This window comes from Oncorhynchus nerka, linkage group LG17, assembly GCF_034236695.1.
Source record: "Oncorhynchus nerka isolate Pitt River linkage group LG17, Oner_Uvic_2.0, whole genome shotgun sequence".
In the NCBI taxonomy this organism is placed as follows: Eukaryota; Metazoa; Chordata; class Actinopteri; order Salmoniformes; family Salmonidae; genus Oncorhynchus; species Oncorhynchus nerka.
In genome coordinates, this window is record NC_088412.1 from 40,525,208 (window position 1) to 40,545,596 (window position 20,389).

The 20,389-nt window shown below is 43.8% G+C and overlaps 1 protein-coding gene and 1 non-coding gene across 2 annotated transcripts; both read right to left on the minus strand.

Moving 5' to 3' along the window:
* Nucleotides 1–1,636: 1,636 nt before the first annotated feature.
* LOC115145224 (U1 small nuclear ribonucleoprotein 70 kDa-like) lies at nt 1,637–20,124 on the minus strand. The gene is made up of 10 exons (XM_029686628.2): nt 19,933–20,124; nt 14,379–14,532; nt 14,191–14,253; nt 13,936–13,990; nt 13,784–13,848; nt 13,454–13,516; nt 13,241–13,322; nt 4,578–4,679; nt 4,301–4,403; nt 1,637–4,018 (listed from the first exon to the last, which is right to left on the minus strand). Exons 2-10 carry the CDS (start codon nt 14,523–14,525, stop codon nt 3,202–3,204), a joined length of 1,497 nt encoding a protein of 498 aa, XP_029542488.1. The 5' UTR covers nt 14,526–14,532; nt 19,933–20,124; the 3' UTR covers nt 1,637–3,201.
* On the minus strand, nt 14,949–15,027 carry LOC115145548 (small nucleolar RNA SNORD35). The gene has a single exon (XR_003865995.1). It is a non-coding gene; the product is annotated as a small nucleolar RNA SNORD35 (small nucleolar RNA).
* Nucleotides 20,125–20,389: the final 265 nt, after the last annotated feature.

Genomic DNA, 20,389 nt, shown 5'->3' on the forward strand with positions numbered 1-20,389 from the left:
GAATAGACAACAGGTGGAAATTATAGGAAATTAGCAAGACACCCCCAATAAAGGAGTGGTTCTGCAGGTGGGGACAGCAGACCACTTCTCAGTTCCTATGCTTCCTGGCTGATGTTTTGGTCACTTTTGAATGCTGGCGGTGCTTTCACTCTAGTGGTAGCATGAGACGGAGTCTACAACCCACACAAGTGGCTCAGATAGTGCAGCTCATCAATGCGAGCTGTGGCAAGGTTTGCTGTGTCTGTCAGCGTAGTGTCCAGAGCATGGAGGCGCTACCAGGAGACAGGCCAGTACATCAGGAGACGTGGAGGAGGCCGTAGGAGGGCAACAACCCAGCAGTAGGACCGCTACCTCCGCCTTTGTGCAAGGAGGAGCAGGAGGAGCACTGCCAGAGCCCTGCAAAATGACATCCAGCAGGTCACAAATATGCATGTGTCTGCTCAAACGGTCAGAAACAGACTCCATGAGGGTGGTATGAGGGCCCAATGTCCACGGGTGGGGGTTGTGCTTACAGCCTTATAGCCCAACACCGTCCAGGACGTTTGGCATTTGCCAGTGAACACCAAGATTGGCAAATTCCCCACTGGCGCCCTGTGCTCTTCACAGATGAAAGCAGGTTCACACTGAGCACATGTGACAGAAGTGACAGTCTGGAGACGCCGTGGAGAACGTTCTGCTGCCTGCAACATCCTCCAGCATGACCGGTTTGGCGGTGGGTCTGTCATGGTGTGGGGTGGCATGTCTTTGGGTGGCCGCACAGCCCTCCAGAGGTAGCCTGACTGCCATTAGGTACCGAGATGAGATCCTCAGACCCCTTGTGAGACCATATGCTGGTGCGGTTGGCCCTGGGTTCCTCCTAATGCTAGACCTCATGTGGCTGGAGTGTGTCAGCAGTTCCTGCAAGAGGAAGGCATTGATGCTATGGACTGGCACGCCCGTTCCCCAGACCTGAATCCAATTGAGCACATCTGGGATATCATGTCTCGCTCCATCCACGAACGCCACGTTGCACCACAGGAGTTGGCGGATGCTTTAGTCCAGGTCTGGGAGGAGATGCCTCAGGAAACCATCTGCCACCTCATCAGGAGCATGCCCAGGCGTTGTAGGGAGGTCATACAGGCACGTGGAGGCCACACACACTACTGAGCCTCATTTTGACTTGTTTTAAGGACATTACATCAAAGTTGGATCAGCCTGTAGTGTGGTTTTCCACTTTAATTTTGAGTGGGACTCCAAATCCAAACCTCCATGGGTTGATAAATTTCATTTCCATTGATGTGTGATTTTGTCAGCACATTCAACTATGTAAAGAAAAAAGTATTTAATAAGAACATTTCATTCATTCAGATCTAGGATGTGTTATTTTAGTGTTCACTTTATTTTTTTGAGCAGTGTAGTTTACAATTCTATAAATTTTGCTTCAAATCGTTTGGTTTTTGATTAACATCAATTTCACTCCTCAAAATAATGTTTACATTAGCAACTTTTTCATGTTTACGATGCATTGGCCACACAAGGTACGATTGGTTTAGTTTCTCCCAGTTGCTGGCCCACACTAATGCACCATAAGGTTGGATGCCAACCAATGATGAACCTGGTCATTTAGAGTACTGAACAGGATGACACTGACTAAATGTTTAAAAACAAAACTTTATTTCAGGAGAATCAGAACAATTCCATTGAGGGTTCCCCAGTCTTGCTTTACAGAATAAAAATGAGCAATATTTGCCAACTCTTGGACATGCACTTTGCAACACATTTCCTTACTCCCACAAACATTTTCAATAACCAGGATTCCAGCCAACCTTTATGTGAGTAAAGGACATCAGATACAAAAAAGTAATGACAGGCCGTAGACATTTTTGAAATAAATTATCCAAATGTCAAAACAAAAAATACACTAGACAAAGTGGAATATTGTAAGTAAAATTAGAAAAATTGTGGAAATGCTTTTAAGCGCAAATATTGATACAATAACCATCATATTGAAGTAAACTTGGAGTCATGTGGTCCTCCCACAACAACTAGTCGGGAAAGCATGCTGTTCATTAAACTACAGATGAAATAAGTGAACTTCACAGGGTGGTGAAAGTGCACGGTAATTAGCTTGATGCTACTAACCAATACATATCTAGGGTCTTCGTCTGGTGACATGATAATCTATGCTTGGTTGTTAAAAAAACAAAAACTATTGTCCATATGTCACGTAGGCAATATGTGCGCTCTAGCCAACAGATTGTGCTATTGGTTAGAGCACACATGCCAATATCAAAGTGAGCACACTCACTATAACGCAATCAGTGGAGTTGAAAATGTGATGAAACCCAATTAACTAGTTTTTCATTTTTGATACATGAGAATTTAACCACAAAAAGCTTTTAATTTGCACTACATCACAGCCTTTTATTTGCAACAAGTCAATAGGATGGAAACATGCGCATAATGTTTTTAAGCAGATTCAAGAATATGTGCATGAAAATCTGTCGCCAATTGAATGGAAACCTAGCTGTTGCTGTACATTTTCTTGAGGGTAGACATGTGTGTCCAGACAGTTGATTAGGAGGTTCTCAGGTTTGTACTTAAAGTAAAAGGAACATGAAGGCTCCAAAATTATGAAGGAAAAAAAAGAATCTAACAATAGGTTAGGGTACTGCTTGTGTGTGATCATGGACTCATACAAACCATATGGGGGGAAATGTTAAATAAAACCAAAATGTAACCCCAATAAAAAAAACACAAAAATACCCTGGTTGAATAAAGAAAAATACACCAACTGAGATTAAGAAAAAGAGAAACAAATATTTCACCCTAACTACACCATCTCTGCCTCGCTCGTGAAGGGATTGTAAATCAGACAATTAAGTACTTGACAGAGCAGAATGTGAGATTAAAGTTCCGGTTGGGGGAGAGCGTGAATGTTAAGGGACAGTGAGCACCGTTCTCAGTTTGGTACCGAGGGACGGGTTTGAAATAATTGTGGTGTGGACCTCATCCTTGGGGTTCAAATACAGAACAAAAAAAACCCTACTTAACCCATAAAACGGACAGTTTGTTTCTTATGCCTACACTGCGCCGTTGTGGTTTCTAACAGGGCAGCAGCTCATTACAATATCCTTCACACTAACAGGGAAGGGGTATGTGGGTTTGTGTTGGATACATTTATTTTTTTAAAGGAAATTAGTAAAGATGGCAAAGCCCCTCTTAATACTCTTCTGCCTGGGTCTCCACCTTGTAGCCGTTCTCATTGGAAACGTAACCCTCCCCCGATTGCACCGACTCTTGGTCCATCATCAACCCATCCTGGCTGTTCTCCTCTGGCTGGGGCGGCGCTTCGCCCTCCTCCCCGTTACCCACGTCGTTCTGCTCGGCCGAGGGTAGCAGGAGAGAGCCATGCCGGTCCTCCCTGCGCTCCCCGCCACCCCGCTCCCTGTCTCTCTTATGCTCCCTGTCTTTCTCCCTGTCGCCCCTGTGCCTCTCACGGTCCCTCTCACGGTCCTTGTCCCTGTGGCTGCGCCTCCGGTCACGGTCCCGCTCCCTGTCTCTGTCCCGCTCCCTCCCGCCGCGCTCCTCTCCCACTTCCTCACCCACACTAGGCTCTTCAGGGATCCTCTCTCCTCCCTCCCCTATCATACCATCTCCTAGCACCAAGCCCTCATCACCTTCGCCACCCTTGCCCCTCTCCCGGTCTCGCTTGCGCTCTCGACTGCGGCTCCTCCTCTTCCTTTCACCTTTGTCTCTGCTCCTCTCCCTGCTATGACTGTCTCCCCCTGGCCCTCCTCCCCCCCGCTCCCTCTCTCGGTCTCTCCTCCTGCCACCCCCTACGCTCTCCTCTGCGGGCCCAGCCTGGACCAGACCCCTGTCACCCCTCTCCCTGGAGCGGGAGCTGCGCCTGCGTCTTTCCCGGGACCGGGACCTCCGTCTCTCGCCACCGCGCTCTTTCTCCACCCCCCGTTCGCGCTCACGGCTGCGCTCTCTGCGTTCCCCTCTGGGCTCAGGTCCACGTTCGCGCTCACGTTCCCTGAGGTGAAGAGAAGAGCAAAAATAAGTCAACTGTCAAACCTCTATACAAAAATATCAAGTCAGTCAAACAACAAAATGTCCAATCCCAAATCTACCGCTGGCCCATACACTCTACACAGATCTAAAATAAATTGATGTAACTAGGGAATATGGTAATAAAGCTCACCTTCAGATTATCCAATTCGTTCAGGTCTAATGGGTAGGTCCTATTTATAATAGGGTGACAACCCTCCCTTGTCACCCTCCCAAACCACCCCAAGGGCCCAGTGTAGGTACTCACCCTCCAATTGGGGGGTGGTCATCATAACGTGAGGTGTCGTCTCTTCCAGAGTGCTTGATGTTGACGTCAGCCCCACCTCTCCTTGTCCCACCAAGACCACCGCCTGGTTGGGGACAGAAAACAAGGCTCATTGTAATACCGAAATCATAGACAGGAAATGAAAGCATTTAAAAACTGACAAAATATTTAAAAAGGATTCATAAAATGACCAATTTTAAATGGCATGACTGTAGTATGGATAATTATGCACCGTCAGAGATCATGTACAGTTCCTCACCTAGCCTGCGGGGATGCCATCCCTTCACAGTGCGGCCTCTCTCCACATCCACCAGCACTCTCCTTCCGTCGATCTTCTTCCCGTCTGCATGCTTGTAGGCAGCTGGGGGAGGGGGGTGAGAATAAGGTAGAGAAGGGTAAGTTGGAGATCTGCGGTTTTAAAGGTAAGGTTAACAAAGAGTGCATGAATATACTGACCAGGAGCAGGTGAGGTAGTGTGGGGCTGCTCTCTGGGCAGACCATGTAGTAGTAGACCTTTTTCCACCACTAAATGCTGCATTTACCTGCACATCTTTCTTTTTGAAGATGCACCACAGTTTAAGTATTTTGTTGTGCAAGCACTTTACTTCAGTAAATCTTTATTTTGAAATGCTAAAGAGGGATAGAATAAAGAAATTCATTCTAGCCTAAAATCACAAGTGAGCCGGTATAGCAGATAAGGTTGACAAAACCGGGGGCGATGCATTGCATCGCAGCGCTAGCTGTGCCACCAGACACCCTGGGTCGAGCCCAGGCTGTCGCAGCCGGCTGCGTCCGGGATGTCCATGGGGCGATGCACAATTGGCCCAGCGTCATCCGGGTTAGGGAGGGCTTGGCCGCACTAGCAACTCCTGTGGCTGGCCGGGAGCAGTGCACGCTGACCAGGTCGCCGGGTGCACTGTGTTTCCTCCGACACATTGGTGCGGGTGGTTGGATGTGTGTTGTGTCAAGAAGCAGTGCAGTTGGGTTGCGTTTCAGAGGACGCATGACTCCCGACCTTCGCCTCTCCGTACGGGAGTTGCAGCGATGAGACAAGACTAACTATTACCAATTGGATACCACGAAATTGGGGAGAAGTTGACAACTTCCATTGAAAGCATTTATTATTAAAATCTCAAACCTTATATTTTATTATATCAAGTTTTCCATATAATATATTCAAACAAAACATTGAAGTTAGGCATATAATGATTGCTCTGTTCAGGTGTGGTTTCTGTGGAGCACTAGACCAATAATTTAAATCTTACTTAGGTCCATTAATGACCACACTACTGTTGAAGAGGGTCAACCGCTCACTGTTGAATGGCTCATTTTACCTTGAAGCTAAGGTTATAGTTTAGACCAAGGGTACGCAATTCTTACATGCTGACCACACCGCTCACGTCACACGTGCACTGCAAAATAAATGTACACATATGTTATTCAATCATTTCACCCACACTGCTCGAGCGTCTGCGTGGCTCTTAAATATAAATTCTATTTCACGCTCAACGCGCTGCAAGTCCGGCCTCTCCCATCTCATTGGTTTTTAGGAGCATGTACCCACGTGGATGATTGAAAGATGAACTGACGTCCACACTCCTGTCGGTTGTAGTAACGCACCGTAAAGTTAGTTGCCAACCTCCATATAAAGTCCAAAGAAGTAAAAGAGAACCCTGAGGACGGAGGAGAGATGAGACAGGAATTTGGTTTACCGTTTTATCTGTGGATTAATTGTCGGAGTAGAGGACCTTGTGCATTTCAGGTAAAATAACCCAATGTATATATCCCAAGACAAATTAGCTAACAGACGCAAGCTAGCTAGCTAAATTGCCATAAATGTTTCATGCTTTTTGACCTGTCAACAAATTAATATAATTGATTAATAGTTTGTTTTGATATTTTAATCTGCGTGTCCTGATCACGTCTGGTGTGGGGGTACAAAAATCAACATGCGCGCGTCCGGTTTGGTCAGCGTGTTACCCTACGCGGTCCTGAGCCTGCTGCTTTTCTGTTCTACCTTATAATTGCACACCTGGTGTCCCAGGTCTAAATCAGTCTCTGATAAAGGGGAACAGGCTTCCAAGGTCCAGAGTAGAGTTTGAGGAGTTTAGACCAATCAACGGTCTTAACTTGGCACACAACTAAGCTAAAATATTACATCTAAGGAAGCAAGCAAGCAAAAATTCTGAAAATCAATTATAAACTCAGCAAAAAGAAATCCTCACAGCAAAGTTTGACATACATGTGACTAAAAAAAATGGTATAATGTGTCCCTGAACAAGGGGGCGGGGGTCAAAACCAAAAGTTGGTATCTGGTGCATTATGTATTGCAGTGAATCTCCTCCTCATGGACTGCAACAGATTTGCCAGTTCTTGCTGTGAGATATTACCCTACTCTTCCAACAAGGCACCTGCAAGTTCCCGGACATTTCTGTGGGTAATGGTCCTAGCCCTCACCCTTCAATCCAACAGGCCCCATTCGTGCTCGATGGGATTGAGATCCGGGCTCTTCGCTGGCCATGGCAGAACACAGACATTCCTGTCTTGCAGAAAATCACGCACAGAACATGCAGTATGGCTGGTGGCATTGTCATGCTGCAGGGTAATGTCAGGATGAGCCTGCAGGAAGGGTACCACATGAGGGAGGAGGATGTCTTCTCTGTTAAGCACAGCGTTGAGATTGGACTGCGCTTGTCGTCATTGCAGGCAATGATGCTGTGACACACCGCCCAATACCATGACGGACCCTCCACCTCGATCCCGCTCCAGAGTACAGGCCTCAGTGTAACGCTCATTCCTTCGACGATAAAAGCGAATCCAACCATCACCCCTGGTGAGACAAAACCACGACTCGTCAGTGAAGAGCACTTTTTGCCAGTCCCGTCTGGTCCAGCGACGGTGGGTTTGTGCCCATAGGCGACGTTGTTGCCGGTGATGTCTAGTGAGGACCTGCCTTACTACAACAGGCCTACAAGCCCTCAGTCCAGCCTCTCTCAGCCGATTGCGGACAGTCTGAGCACTGATGGAGGGATTGTGCGTTCCTGGTGTAACTTGGGCAGTTGTTGCCATCCGGATGTACCGGTCCTGTGCAGGTGTTACACGTGGTCTGCCACTGCGAGGACGATCAGCTGTCCATCCTGTCTCCCTGTAGTGCTGTCTTGGGCGTCTCACAGTACGGACATTGCAATTTATTGCCCTGGCCACATCTGTAGTCCTCATGACTCCTTGCAGCATGCCTAAGGCACGTTCACACAGATGAGCAGGGACCCTGGGCATCTTTCTTTTGGTGTTTTCCAGAGGCAGGAGAAAGGCCTCTTTAGTGTCCTAAGTCCTCATAACTGTGACCTTAATTGCCTACCATCTAAGCTGTTAGTCTTTTAATGACCGTTCCACAGGTGCATGTTCATTAATTGTTTATGGTTCATTGAACAAGAATGGGAAACCGTGTTTAAACCCTTTACAATCAAGATCTGTGAAGTTATTTGGATTTTTCTAATTATCTTTTGAAAGACAGGGTCCAGAAAAAGGGACGTTTCTTTTTTTTTGAGTTTATATGTATACCCTTAAATTACAGTGTGCAACATGAATGGCTCATGTAGCATTGCAAAGATTTTTACATGAAACTAATCTCATGGGATTCTGTAAAAATGCATTAATTTAAAAGCTACGGTAATCAGATAAATAGACCATTACCGATATTGCTTTATTACTGAATACTGCGTGTCCCTAGTGGTTAGCCAACGGTTAAGAGCGTTGGGCTAGTAACCAAAAGGTTGGTGGTTCAAATCCGAGTAGACTAGGTGACAAATCTGTCAATGTGCCCTTGAGCAAACCCTAATGGCTCCTGTAAGTCGCTCTGGATAAGTGTGTCTGCTAAATGAATAAAATGTAAACAAAGTAGTCCAAGCAGTTGACAGTACTTCGTTGTGGAGTGCGTTTGAGAGCCTACTGTGAAAAATGCTTGCTCACGTGAAATTAAAATCAGATGACAGTAATTCATGTAATTCGCACCATATTTATGTATTTCCGCATTTTCACATCAACCTCTTACCCAGAAGGAACAGTGAATAGGCGTCACCGTGCGTCAAATCAGACACCCACCTCACTTACCAAAGTGCAGGTGGAATTGGGATTTTCTACCAGTAGCTATGTTTCCATCCAATTGGCGACAGATTTGAATGCAAATATTCTCAAATCCAAAGTAAATGCAATTTTTCCCACGAAACTGACTTGTTGCGGATTTTAAAAAAGGTGCTTGACGACGTAGTGCACACAACTTAATTTTTCACTTAAGTTCTGTTGTATAAAAATGTAAATTGAGTGGTCACAAACCTGCGTTTAATAGCAAATGTGCCTACGCTGGTATTGGCATGTGTGCTCTAGCCAACAGTCTAGCATATACAGTACGGATAGGCTAGTCTACACGAGATAATGGATGAGAGAATATTTTGTCACGGCAGTCAAACATCGATCATCATGTCACAAGCATAAGACCCTTGATATTTATTGTAAAGGAAAATCAAGCTTATCACCGTGCACTTTTCACCACACATATTTTATCGGTAGCCTATTAAACTGCATGGTTTCCCCAAGTCGTAATGGGAGGACCACACACACACACACACTATATAGTCATTTGATAAGATTATAATTACAATCAATATTTTGCACCTCTATTTCACACATAATTCAATTTTATAGACAAAGATCCCACCATGCCAAACTAACAAATTCTGTGACACATTGGTTTGAGTTCCTGAATATTTACTCTTGATTGCCAGAGTACACAACCTTGTATGGCAATGCTGCAATCTTCTTACCCAATATATGTTGTGCTTCAGAGTATATTGAGACTAGAGTAAATTAGGTTGCCTTACATACAACCTCTGACCTTGTAATACTGGTCTAGAGGGGAGATATAGGGGAGGGGTCATCTCAATACGAGCAAATGTTAAATGTGACCATGTTCACATACCTTAGTGGGAGTTTTATGGGCTGCTGTGTTTGTTTTTCACCAACTATCTTACCACCGCCTGGACACGAGCGCAGTGTCGGACTCAGAACCTCCCAGAGCATAGGGCTTCCAGTTGCAAGTCAACATGGCAGGCTCCTGCCAGATTTACCACCACATAGAAGCTGCAGCTTCTGAATCAAACTCAGAACACACACAAATATATACTCCCTTGGCCCAGACAGTCTTGGGATCAGTCTATTATGACCGAAGAATTCGGCGAGATCCATGATGACCCATCCTGGCCTCTACACTGGTCTGCTCTGCTGTGGTAGACGATCCAATGGGAAATGGCACAGAGGACTCTTTCCTCTTTATATCCAATCAGAGGGCCTTACCAGAACCACTCACTTTCATAGCCAATCTGAGGGCCTTACCAGAACCCTCTCTAGATCATGGCAAATTATCACTATACTTTAATGACATCTCACACGTTTATACTACCAGGGGGCCTTACCACAACCCCTCACTAACCTAACCAATCCAGGTTTGTCTTACCACAAACCATAACCTTCTCAACCAATCAGACAGAACTTTACTGAAAGGGGGGTTGCCTTACCTCGACCCCAAAAACGACTCGAAAACATGGTCTAAATATAATCTTACTATACAAGCACACATACGGTGCATATCAACACAAAAAAAAATAAGAAACAGAAAGGTATGTATCTAGAGAAAATTGGATGTGTTTGGTGTAGGCTAGAATAAATGTAGGCTAGTAACAGTGGTGACATGTTTCCGCACTAGACTGGTTCTATTAGCTGTATACACCGGATCCTTGCTATCAGCTGTGCTAAAGAGATCTGGGGGTGAGATGACTGCCATGTCTGAATGAGCTACCGCTATGCTCTTGTTGGCATCTGCTCTTGCCTAGTTATATAGTAGGGACAAAGCTACATGTGCGCATAAGTATGTGCCTTGCTGTAAAAGTGAGAGTCCCTTCGTAACCCTATTCCATTAAAGCCAGCTCAACGCACACAAGAAAGGACCTTAACTTACAATGCTAGGGGATTTTGTTTTGGACGTGTGGTCTTTTTGATGCAATGTTATGCAAAATATTGCCCTTTTCTTAATGATTATGCAAGAGATAACTTGATAATGCCGTTTCAGACAACTAAAATACTCAAATAGTAAAAGCACTTCGGTCTATTTGTAAAAATAAAAAAAAGGTGCTAAAATGGATACATCTGAGGTGGCTTTAACACAAAAGGAAAACTCATAGGGCACCCATTAACTGACTAATGGCCTGGGGGGTGCATTCAATGGTCAAAGCACCAGCGCCATCTTATCAATGTCAATATTGTTCAAGCAACCTAAGCAGCTTCAAACAAAAATGTGCTTTGCCCATTGAACGTAGCTCCTCTTCCCTAAATAGGATGGAGGGTGGAAAGAAAGCTTACCCATCATACAAACCCATCATACCAACCATATACTGAGCTGTGGTAGTAGGGTGTAGATGTATCATAATCATCATCATCATCATCATCATCTGCAAGCCAGCTCTGGCCAATAGCCATCACAGATAGGCGGCTGCAGTGGCAATGAGAACAACAAACAATTAATACACTGCAGAGCCAGCATAGACATCCCCTCAAGTCAACCCTCACCTGAGTCACATCATACCAAGGGTGGGCGACCCTGGTCCCGGGGAACACTACTCCCTGCCTGTTCATCGCACCATGGGTGCATGAACCTAAGTGCTCCAGCAATTAATCAGTGGCAATTCAGGCCAGCTAAATTGCAGTCGCTCTGTGTGGATACTTGCCTCATCACCGACTAGCAGTCAGGCATCAGATTCTTATTTTATATGATTAGCTGATATGTAAAACACCTACCCAGGTGATGTGATATCTGGCAAGTGACTGCAATGTAGCCGGCCTGGAAGGTAGCCAGTAAGTAGAAATCTTAGAGGCCAGATTTAGACCGGGAACACCAGTCTGCCTGATAATTTAAATACGATAATTTAAAAATGATAAATTACAATAATACCAGCAGGCATGGTAGCTCGCCAGGACCAGGGTGGAGGACCACTGATATGAGCTGATAGAAATGGCCTAGTGTCACACAAAAGCACAGAGAGGAGGGTACCCAAGTTAACCAGACAAGTTGGGAGGGGGGGGGTACTAGTCCGTTGGTGGCCTGTAGCTTACCGTTGGTGGTCCAAGCAGGGAACCCACCCGTTCCACAGAGGACTTAACACTAACCATTACAGGCCTAACCTAATGCAAGCAAAGGCATTCAAGGTGACCAGAAGAACAAGGCTTAGAAGTTGTTTATACATACAAGACATAGGCCAAATCTTCCCACCGAATGGCACCGCCACATAGAAGTGCCATGGCTGGACTAACTGCACTCACTCAGACAAGTGCAGTACAGAAACCCTTTCTTGAGTTAGTCAAGAGGTCATCATGCTCCACAAACACAAGACAGACGTCACACAAACCTCACTCAGCACCTTGTTTCCCCTAATTAATGACATAGCCATTCTAAACTCAAAGTTCTGAAAATAAAAAGGATGGATGGATTTTGGTGACCCTTGTGTTCAGAGTTATACCTTCAACTTGTATGGACTGTGGATCCATATTTGTAACCCCCTTGCCAGTAGGCTTGGGCGTTATACCGTATACCGGGGTATTTGGAAAAAGACAAGGATGGTTTTTCCATACTGTTGAAACAATTTCTTTGAAATTTGATACATTTTAACATTTGTAGCTACTTAAGTAAATACCTGCAGTCAACTTGTACAATACGTTAGGAGATAAACATTGAGTTCTTAATTTCACACATTATAATGAAGCTTACTGTCATCCCCTGTCATGTGGTGTTTGTTTACAAGCACACAACTACGAGAGACCGGAGCCTTGGGAGTCATTCACTGTTGTGCCGCATGAGCCAGGTGATCTAATTACAGTAAGTCTAAAAGTTCTCCTCTATTTTTGGTTAGCTAATTTAGTAGCTAGTTAGCCATCTAGCTAAGTGGTTAGCTTCTTCCAAAAATCAAGCATTCGCTTGGTAACAGCAGATAATCCCCTCCTGGATCAAGAGCCTTGTTGGCAAATATTGGTTTTGTGCATGCAGCAAACTGTGTAGCATTTGAGTTACTTGTATAGTTTAGGTCAGAAACTGTACAAAATGTTCACAATGCGTTTAGCATTCTATGGAATTGTACATGTACTTGTTAGCAATGCTAACCTTCAGATTAGAGTATCAGTGGGTTTTGAAAACAGCACCGCTTGGGTTCAGTGCCAGTATTACCGAATATCCCAGTATGACAAGGTCGGTATGAAAGCATGACAATCTGGATACCGCCCAAGCCTACTTGCCAGTTAGTTCTTGTCTGACTCTTTTCATACCATTGTTCCAAACCATACTCTGGATACTTTCCATTCAACATGTCCTTGCAGCATAATCAGACCAGCACAGAACAGCTCAGTGTGCCTCAGCAGTGTGAACATTTTTTTAAAATTATATTTGGCAGATATTAAGAGTGGGCCTAGACCTATGGATAAATGTAAAACCAACACCCATCCTGGCCCGTCAATGGGAAATCACACCAGGGACAGCATAAGCTGCTAGTGCAGTACAGAAAGAAAAAAAACATTTTAAAAAACTGAGCCTAGTCAGTTTGCACCATAAAAAAGGTGCTACTCAGTCAAGAGGCTTCCTCGTACACTGGGCAAGAGTATAAGGTGCTGATGTTAACTAATAGTCAGCAACACCAACTGCTATAACTTCTAAAGCTATAGTGAAATTACAACCATTTGTAAGCTGCCACAATCTGGTGCCTTCGTCATTTCTCACTTACACAAGTCCTTCAACAAATACTATCCCACCTACGTACCCTCCCAGCATTCAGACTCCCATTTGAGATGAGGTGGGTTATAAGGGGGTTGGTCTCTCGTGATACTCACAGTGCATGTCTCTCTCGTGCTCGTACTCTATGAAGGCGTAGCCTCTGGGCTTCCCTGACCGCTTGTTGTAGACTATGTAGATCTGGAAGAGAGAGCGACTATAATAAATCTAGCTGAACAAGCTGGGGGGGTGCAAGAGGACCAACTGCCACTAACAAATGGCCAATAAGTTGTATTGTAAAATTAATGAGTGGTTTGGGAGACAAAACTTACCCTTTTGATGGGTCCATAGACTTCAAACTCACGGCGAAGCTTGGATTCCGTTGTGTCATAATTCTGCAGCAATGATAACAGTTAACATCGATCACATGTGCCAAATACAAAAGGTGTAAACTTCACTGGCAGCCTGGTCTTAGAATTGTCCTTAGAACACACTTCTGTCTTTCATACCATTCGATAACAAAGCATCTGCATTTTATTTCATTATATTGTGGTGTATGTGTGCTTCATTTGTTATTAATCACTACCCGGTTTAAGTATCAATGGCCAAAACAGGATGGAAGGTAAAGATGCCATGGAAGAGCCTGTATAATGCACACTTACAACACGAGCCACAAACAGGGTCTTGAAGGCATCCCCCTGAGCATTGGGGTCATTGTGTGGATCCCCTAGAAGGCAGAAGCCAATATTACAACATGACTTCATCAACTTTCAGTAAATCCTATGAATGTCACAAGCTCATCATGTCAACTTACAGAGTTTCAGTTCTGTCTCCACAACTGTCTGCCTCCTCTCGATCTTCTCCCTCCTCTGTAAAACAGAAACAGGTTAGCTAGGCCACTCAGACGCAAATCCCAAATGGGTACTGTACATGTACATTAAAGCCATGTACTTGTACAACCTACTGAAGATTCGTTATCCAATCTCATTCAGATACGCATTGAGGTTTTAGAGACTAAAAGTGAAAGAAAATGTCTAAAACAAAGTAAGCCCTCTTCCAATTGTCTCACCTTTCTCTCCAACCTCTCATCACGAGTTTCTGCCCTAGTAGGGGGAGGGGCATCTCTGGGATCCTATCAAAACAGTCCAAAAGTTAGGCTAAGAAAAGCTAGAGGGCCAAAGGCATTCAATCAAATAGCCAACTATCCATCTCATTCATGAAGAGTAATTGCACAAGAACTAGGTAGGTTTGCCTTACCTCAAAGTGCCTGATGAAGGGAGCGATGCCACAGTATGGCTGGTTGTGGTGTTTCTCATGTGGAAGCTTCTCCAACTGGGTCAGAAATGGTATGGGGTCCCGCGGCGCAAATAGGGCCAGCAGATTGGGGGGTAAAAACTGGGTCATCTTTCACCTGGAGCGAGAAAAATACATGTTTAGTTTACAAACTACATAGTAACTAATAATGCTACCTAATATAATGTTTACATACCCTACATTATTTATCTCATATATACCACTTTAACTATGCCACTTTGTTTACATACTCATCTCATATGTATATACTGCACTCAATACCATCTACTGTATCTTGCATATGCCGCTCTGTACCATCACTCATTCATATATCTTTATGTACATATTCTTTATCCCCTTACACTTGTGTCTATAAGGTAGTAGTTTTGGAATTGTTAGCTAGATTACTTGTTGGTTATTACTGCATTGTCGGAACTAGAAGCACAAGCATTTCGCTACACTCGCATTAACATCTGCTAACCATGTGTGTCTGACAAATAAAATTTGATTTGATTTTAATATGCAGACATGGAGTTGGTTGCATCAGTGTTGTCATTAGGCAGTGTGGACAGAGCCACAAAGGCTTGGAAGACCATTGCGATAACCATGTGCAGCTCAATTTCTTCTGCAAAGCTAGCTAAATTATTTCCATGTAGCTAGCAAAGTAAGGCAACATCTTATTTTGATGTGTGGAACTAGCTTCGAAGCTAGTGTCGAACACTGATCAATGTTGCCAAACAATGCTCAAATCTTCCCATTTTCAAGGAAAATGAAGGCCGCTAAGACACAGGTTAACGTTAACTCGCCAACGAGATTTCTCCCCCAAAAACATTTACACGGATAGCTAGCTAGCTAGCAGAAATAGTGAATGCTTTAGGCTGATACACCACAAAAATAAAATCGCAACAACTTAAGATTTTACTCAGTTACAGTTCATATTAAGGAAATCAGTCAATTGAAATTTTAAAAAGCATTAGGACGTAATCTTTGGATTTCACAACTGGAAATACAGATGTAGCTGTTAGCGATACCACACAAAAAAGGGCGTGGATCAGAAAACCAGTCAGTATCTCGCATGACCATTTGCCTCATGCAGTGCAGTTGATTGTGGCCTGTGGAATATTGTCCCACTCCTCAATGGCTGTGCGAAGTTGCTGGATATTGGCGGGAACTGGAACACGCTGTCGTACACATCGATCCAGAGCATCCCGAACATGATCAATGGGTGACATGTCTGGTGAGTATGCAGGCCATGGAAAAACTGCGACATGTTCAGCTTCCTGGAATTGTGTACAGATCCTTGCGACATGGGGCCGTGCATTATCATGTCGTGCCATTCATCCATCACTTCATGTTTCGACAATGGGACTCAGCATCTCATCACTGTATCTCTGTGCATTCAAATTGCCATCGATAAAATGCAATTGTGTTAGTTGTCCGTAGCGAATGCCAGCTGGTACCATAAACCCACCGCTATCATGGGGCACCCTATTCACAACGTTGACGAACCGCTCACCCACACATGCTGTCTGCAATCTGCCCATTACAGTTGAAACAGGGATTAATCCATGAAGAGCACACTTCTCCAGCATGCCAGTGGCCATCGAAAGGGTGCATTTGCCCACTGAAGTCAGTTACAATTTGGACATGTTGCAGCAGTGAATAAAATGGAGATCGCACAATATCAGAAATGTACAGGAGGGCATAGTCAGAGGGAGTGTACAGTTAGGATAAAGAAAGCACTGTGAGGGTGCCCATGCACTTGGGGATCAAAAGTGCCCGAGAGACAGGTTGAGATTGCCAGAGTTCGAGTGGTGAAAAAAGCAGCCTATGTTGAGGCAGCGAATAGAGCAGAGAATAGCCCGAGGGTGAGAGAGTCGACAGGGAGCCCGAGTGAGTAGGATTTCTTGCATTTAGAGCCATGGTCATCAACTACACTGATTAGAGGTCAACCGATTATGATTTTTCAATGCCGATACCTATTATTGGAAGAACAAAAAAAGCAGATATCGATTAATCTGCCAATTTTATTTATATATACACACACATACATAAGTGTGGCAAAAAAAAGTATTTAGTCAGACACCAATTGTGCAAGTAGGTACACTTCAACGATGAACAACAAAATGAGGGGGGGAAAAAAATCCAGAAAATCACATTGTTGGATTTTTAATGAATCTATTTGCAAATTATGGTGGAAAATAAGTATTTGGTCAATAACAAAGGTTTATCTCAATACTTTGTTATATACCCTTTGTTGGCAATGACAGAGGTCAAACGTTCTCTGTAAGTCTTCACAAGGTTTTCACACACTGTTGCTGGTATTTTGGCCCATTCCTCCATGATCTCCTCTAGAGCAGTGATGTTTTGGGGCTGTTGCTGGGCAACACAGACTTTCAACTCCCTCCAAAGATTTTCTATGGGGTTGAGATCTGGAGACTGGCTAGGCCACTCCAGGACATTGAAATGCTTCTTACGAAGCCACTCCTTCGTTGCCCGGGCGGTGTGTTTGGGATCATTGTCATGCTGAAAGACCCGTTTCATCTCCAATGCCCTTGCTGATGGAAGGAGGTTTTCACTCAAAATCTCACGATGCATGGCCCCATTCATTCGTTCCTTTACACGGATCAGTTGTCCTGGTCCCTTTGCAGAAAAACAGCCCCAAAGCATGTTTCCACCCCCATGCTTCACAGTAGGTATGGTGTTCTTTGGATGAAACTCAGCATTCTTTGTCCTCCAAACACGACGAGTTGAGTTTTTACCAAAAAGTTATATTTTGGTTTCATCTGACCATATGACATACTCCCAATCTTCTTCTGGATCATCCAAAAGCTCTCTAGCAAACTTCAGACGGGCCTGGACATGTACTGCCTTAAGCAGGGGGACACGCCTGGCACTGCAGGATTTGAGTCCCTGGCGGCGTAATGTGTTACTGATGGTAGGCTTTGTTACTTTGGTCCCAGCTCTCTGCAGGTCATTCACTAGGTCCCCCTGTGTGGTTCTGGGATTTTGCTCACCGTTCTTGTGATCATTTTGACCCCACGGGGTGAGATCTTGCGTGGAGCCCCAGATCGAGGGAGATTATCAGTGGTCTTGTATGTCTTCCATTTCCTAATAATTGCTCCCACAGTTGATTTCTTCAAACCATGCTGCTTACCTATTGCAGATTCAGTCTTCCCAGCCTTGTGCAGGTCTACAATTTCGTTTCTGGTGTCCTTTGACAGCTCTTTGGTCTTGGCCATAGTGGAGTTGAGTGTGACTGTTTGAGGTTGTCTTTTATACTGATAACAAGTGGAGGACAGAGGAGCCTCTTAATGAAGTTACAGGTCTGTGAGAGCCAGAAATCTTGCTTGTTTGTAGGTGACCAAATACTTATTTTCCACCATAATTTGCAAATAAATTCATTTTAAAAAATCATACAATGTAATTTTCTGGATTTCTCATTTTGTCTGTCATAGTTGAAGTGTACCTATGATGAAAACTACAGGCCTCTCATCTTTTTAAGAGGGAGAACTTGCACAATTGGTGGCTGACTAAATACTTTTTGCCCCACAGTACATACACAATAATGACAATTACAACAATACTGAATGAACACTTATTTGAACTAAATATAATACATCAATAAAATCAATTTAGTGTCAAATAAATAATGAAACACATTCAATTTGGTTTAAATAATGCAAAAGCTAAGTGTTGGAGAAGAAAGTAAAAGTGCAATTATGTGCCATGTAAAAATGCTAACGTTTAAGTTCCTTGCTCAGAACATGAGAAAGCTGGTGGTTCCTTTTAACATGAGTCCAATATTCCCAGGTAAGAAGTTTTAGGTTGTAGTTATTATAGGACCATTTCTCTCTATACCATTTGTATTTCATATACCTTTGACTATTGGATGTTCTTATAGGCACTTCAGTATGGCCAGTCGAATCTCGGGAGTTGATAGTCTTGAAGTCATAAACAGAAGTCATAAACAGCACAAATGTTTGAAGCATTGAGAAGAGCTACTGGCAAACGCAGTAAAGTGCCACATATATCCTGACTCTGTTGCACAGAACGCAAGAGAAGTGACAATTTCCCTAGTTAAAATAAATTAATGTTAGCAAATAAATATTAACTAAATATGCATGTTTAAAATGTTTTACTTGTGTATTGATTTTAAGAATGGCATTGATGTACACAATGGTGCAACGAGTGCTTTTTTCGCAAATGCGCTTCTTAAATCACCCTTTTGGAGAAGTAGACTGTGATTCAATGATAATCAATGCGGTGCCTGTTAATTTATATGCCAGACAGGACAAGCTAGATAAACTAGTAATATCAACCATGTATAGTTAACTAGTGATTATGTTAAGATTGGTTGTTTTTTTATAAGATACATTTAATGCCTAGCTAGCACCTTATCTTGGCTCCTTGCTGCACTCGCATAACAGGTAGTCAAGCCTGCCACGCAGTCTCCGCAATGTAATCGGCCATGATCGGTGTCCAAAAATGCAGATTACCGATTGTTATAATAGGCCCTAATTAAATCAGCCATTCCGATTAATCGGTCAACCTCTAATACTGATGGAGCAGAAATCTCTGATGGAGCCAAAGATACATGGTAGTTGCAGCAGCAGATAAATATTTGGGTGTAAGATTTTAACACAGAAGATCTGCAGGACGTTGAGAGAAGGAGTTCCATTCTCCCAGGCCTAGTGTAGGATAATTTAGGGTCAAAGTAGTGGGATGGGTTGGTCGGTTTTGGGGGATAGTTTTTTAAGTGTAAGGTAAGGCTAAACAGTGGTGCAATTGAAGTTCCATTCGCTTTTTATTATATTTTCTCGGTGACAAATGTACAATCCACACTGACCTGTGAAAGCAGACAACCGTCTACTTCTGCTGGAAAACCACACAATGAGAACCCGCTATTGCACAAACAGTTAATTTTAGAATCCCTACTGTTGACCAATGAGCAACGAAGGGGCGTTGACTTTGGCACCGAACTTCGGCTTGTAATTGTGACAAACAAATGTTCGCACGAACAGCCTAAAAAATTAAATAATTTTAACCCCCCCCCCCCCCCAGGGAGGCGGGGAGAGTCCTTCGAATTACACCTTCAAGACAAAAACGAACAAAAATTTCACAAAATTCCGTAATATATGCACCAACTGTTCCGGATAAGGACGCCTTTAGAACAAGCATTTCGTTACACATGGTTAGCAAATGTTATTGCGAGTGTGTGACCAATACAATTTGATTACATTAGTCTGGCTTCCGACGAGACACCTCAGTGGGCTAACTGAGGCTAACAACGCAGTCAAACAATGGACCTTAGCCAATCCACCAAAGCTTTAAGCTAGTTAATTACAGAAAGACCTGTACCTAAAATAAAATATGGTGCAAATGTGATACATTTTAATAGGTCTAGTTCGGTTAACTAAACTGGAATATGTAACGTTATCTACCAAAACGCTAACCACTGTCCAGTGTAGGCCTCGTGCCTCCACTCAGGGACACTACACATTTCTGGCCCACTCACCTTAACTCTTCATTCAATCCCTTTAAAACTCAGAGAGCCCGAATCAGGCAACGTGGAATAAGAGCGTGCACTCTAATTGTTCCACGCAAGATGTTTCCCCACAGTTGAATATACTTGAGCTTCAGCTTGATTAGCTTCTTGCCAGGAAAAATATTTGTCCTCAACTTAAAATGGCGGGATGACGTAAAGCGACAACACTGTCGCGACAGTTCCTCTAATGTTTCACGAAGCTTCGGGCTAATTTACGAGAGACCTGGTTTCCACAGAGAGGATGGGGAAGAGAGAGGCCCAACTCCGCGGAAAATCTGTCTCCCTCCAGCAGATGGCGATTTTTCGTTGTTTCGCCGATCAAGCAAAGACTTTCTGTATGGAGGTCAATGAAAGTGTTGAAATATGGCTTATTTGCTACGTGATGTTTATTTGATTGAATAGATGTTTCATACTGTTTACGTTGTTA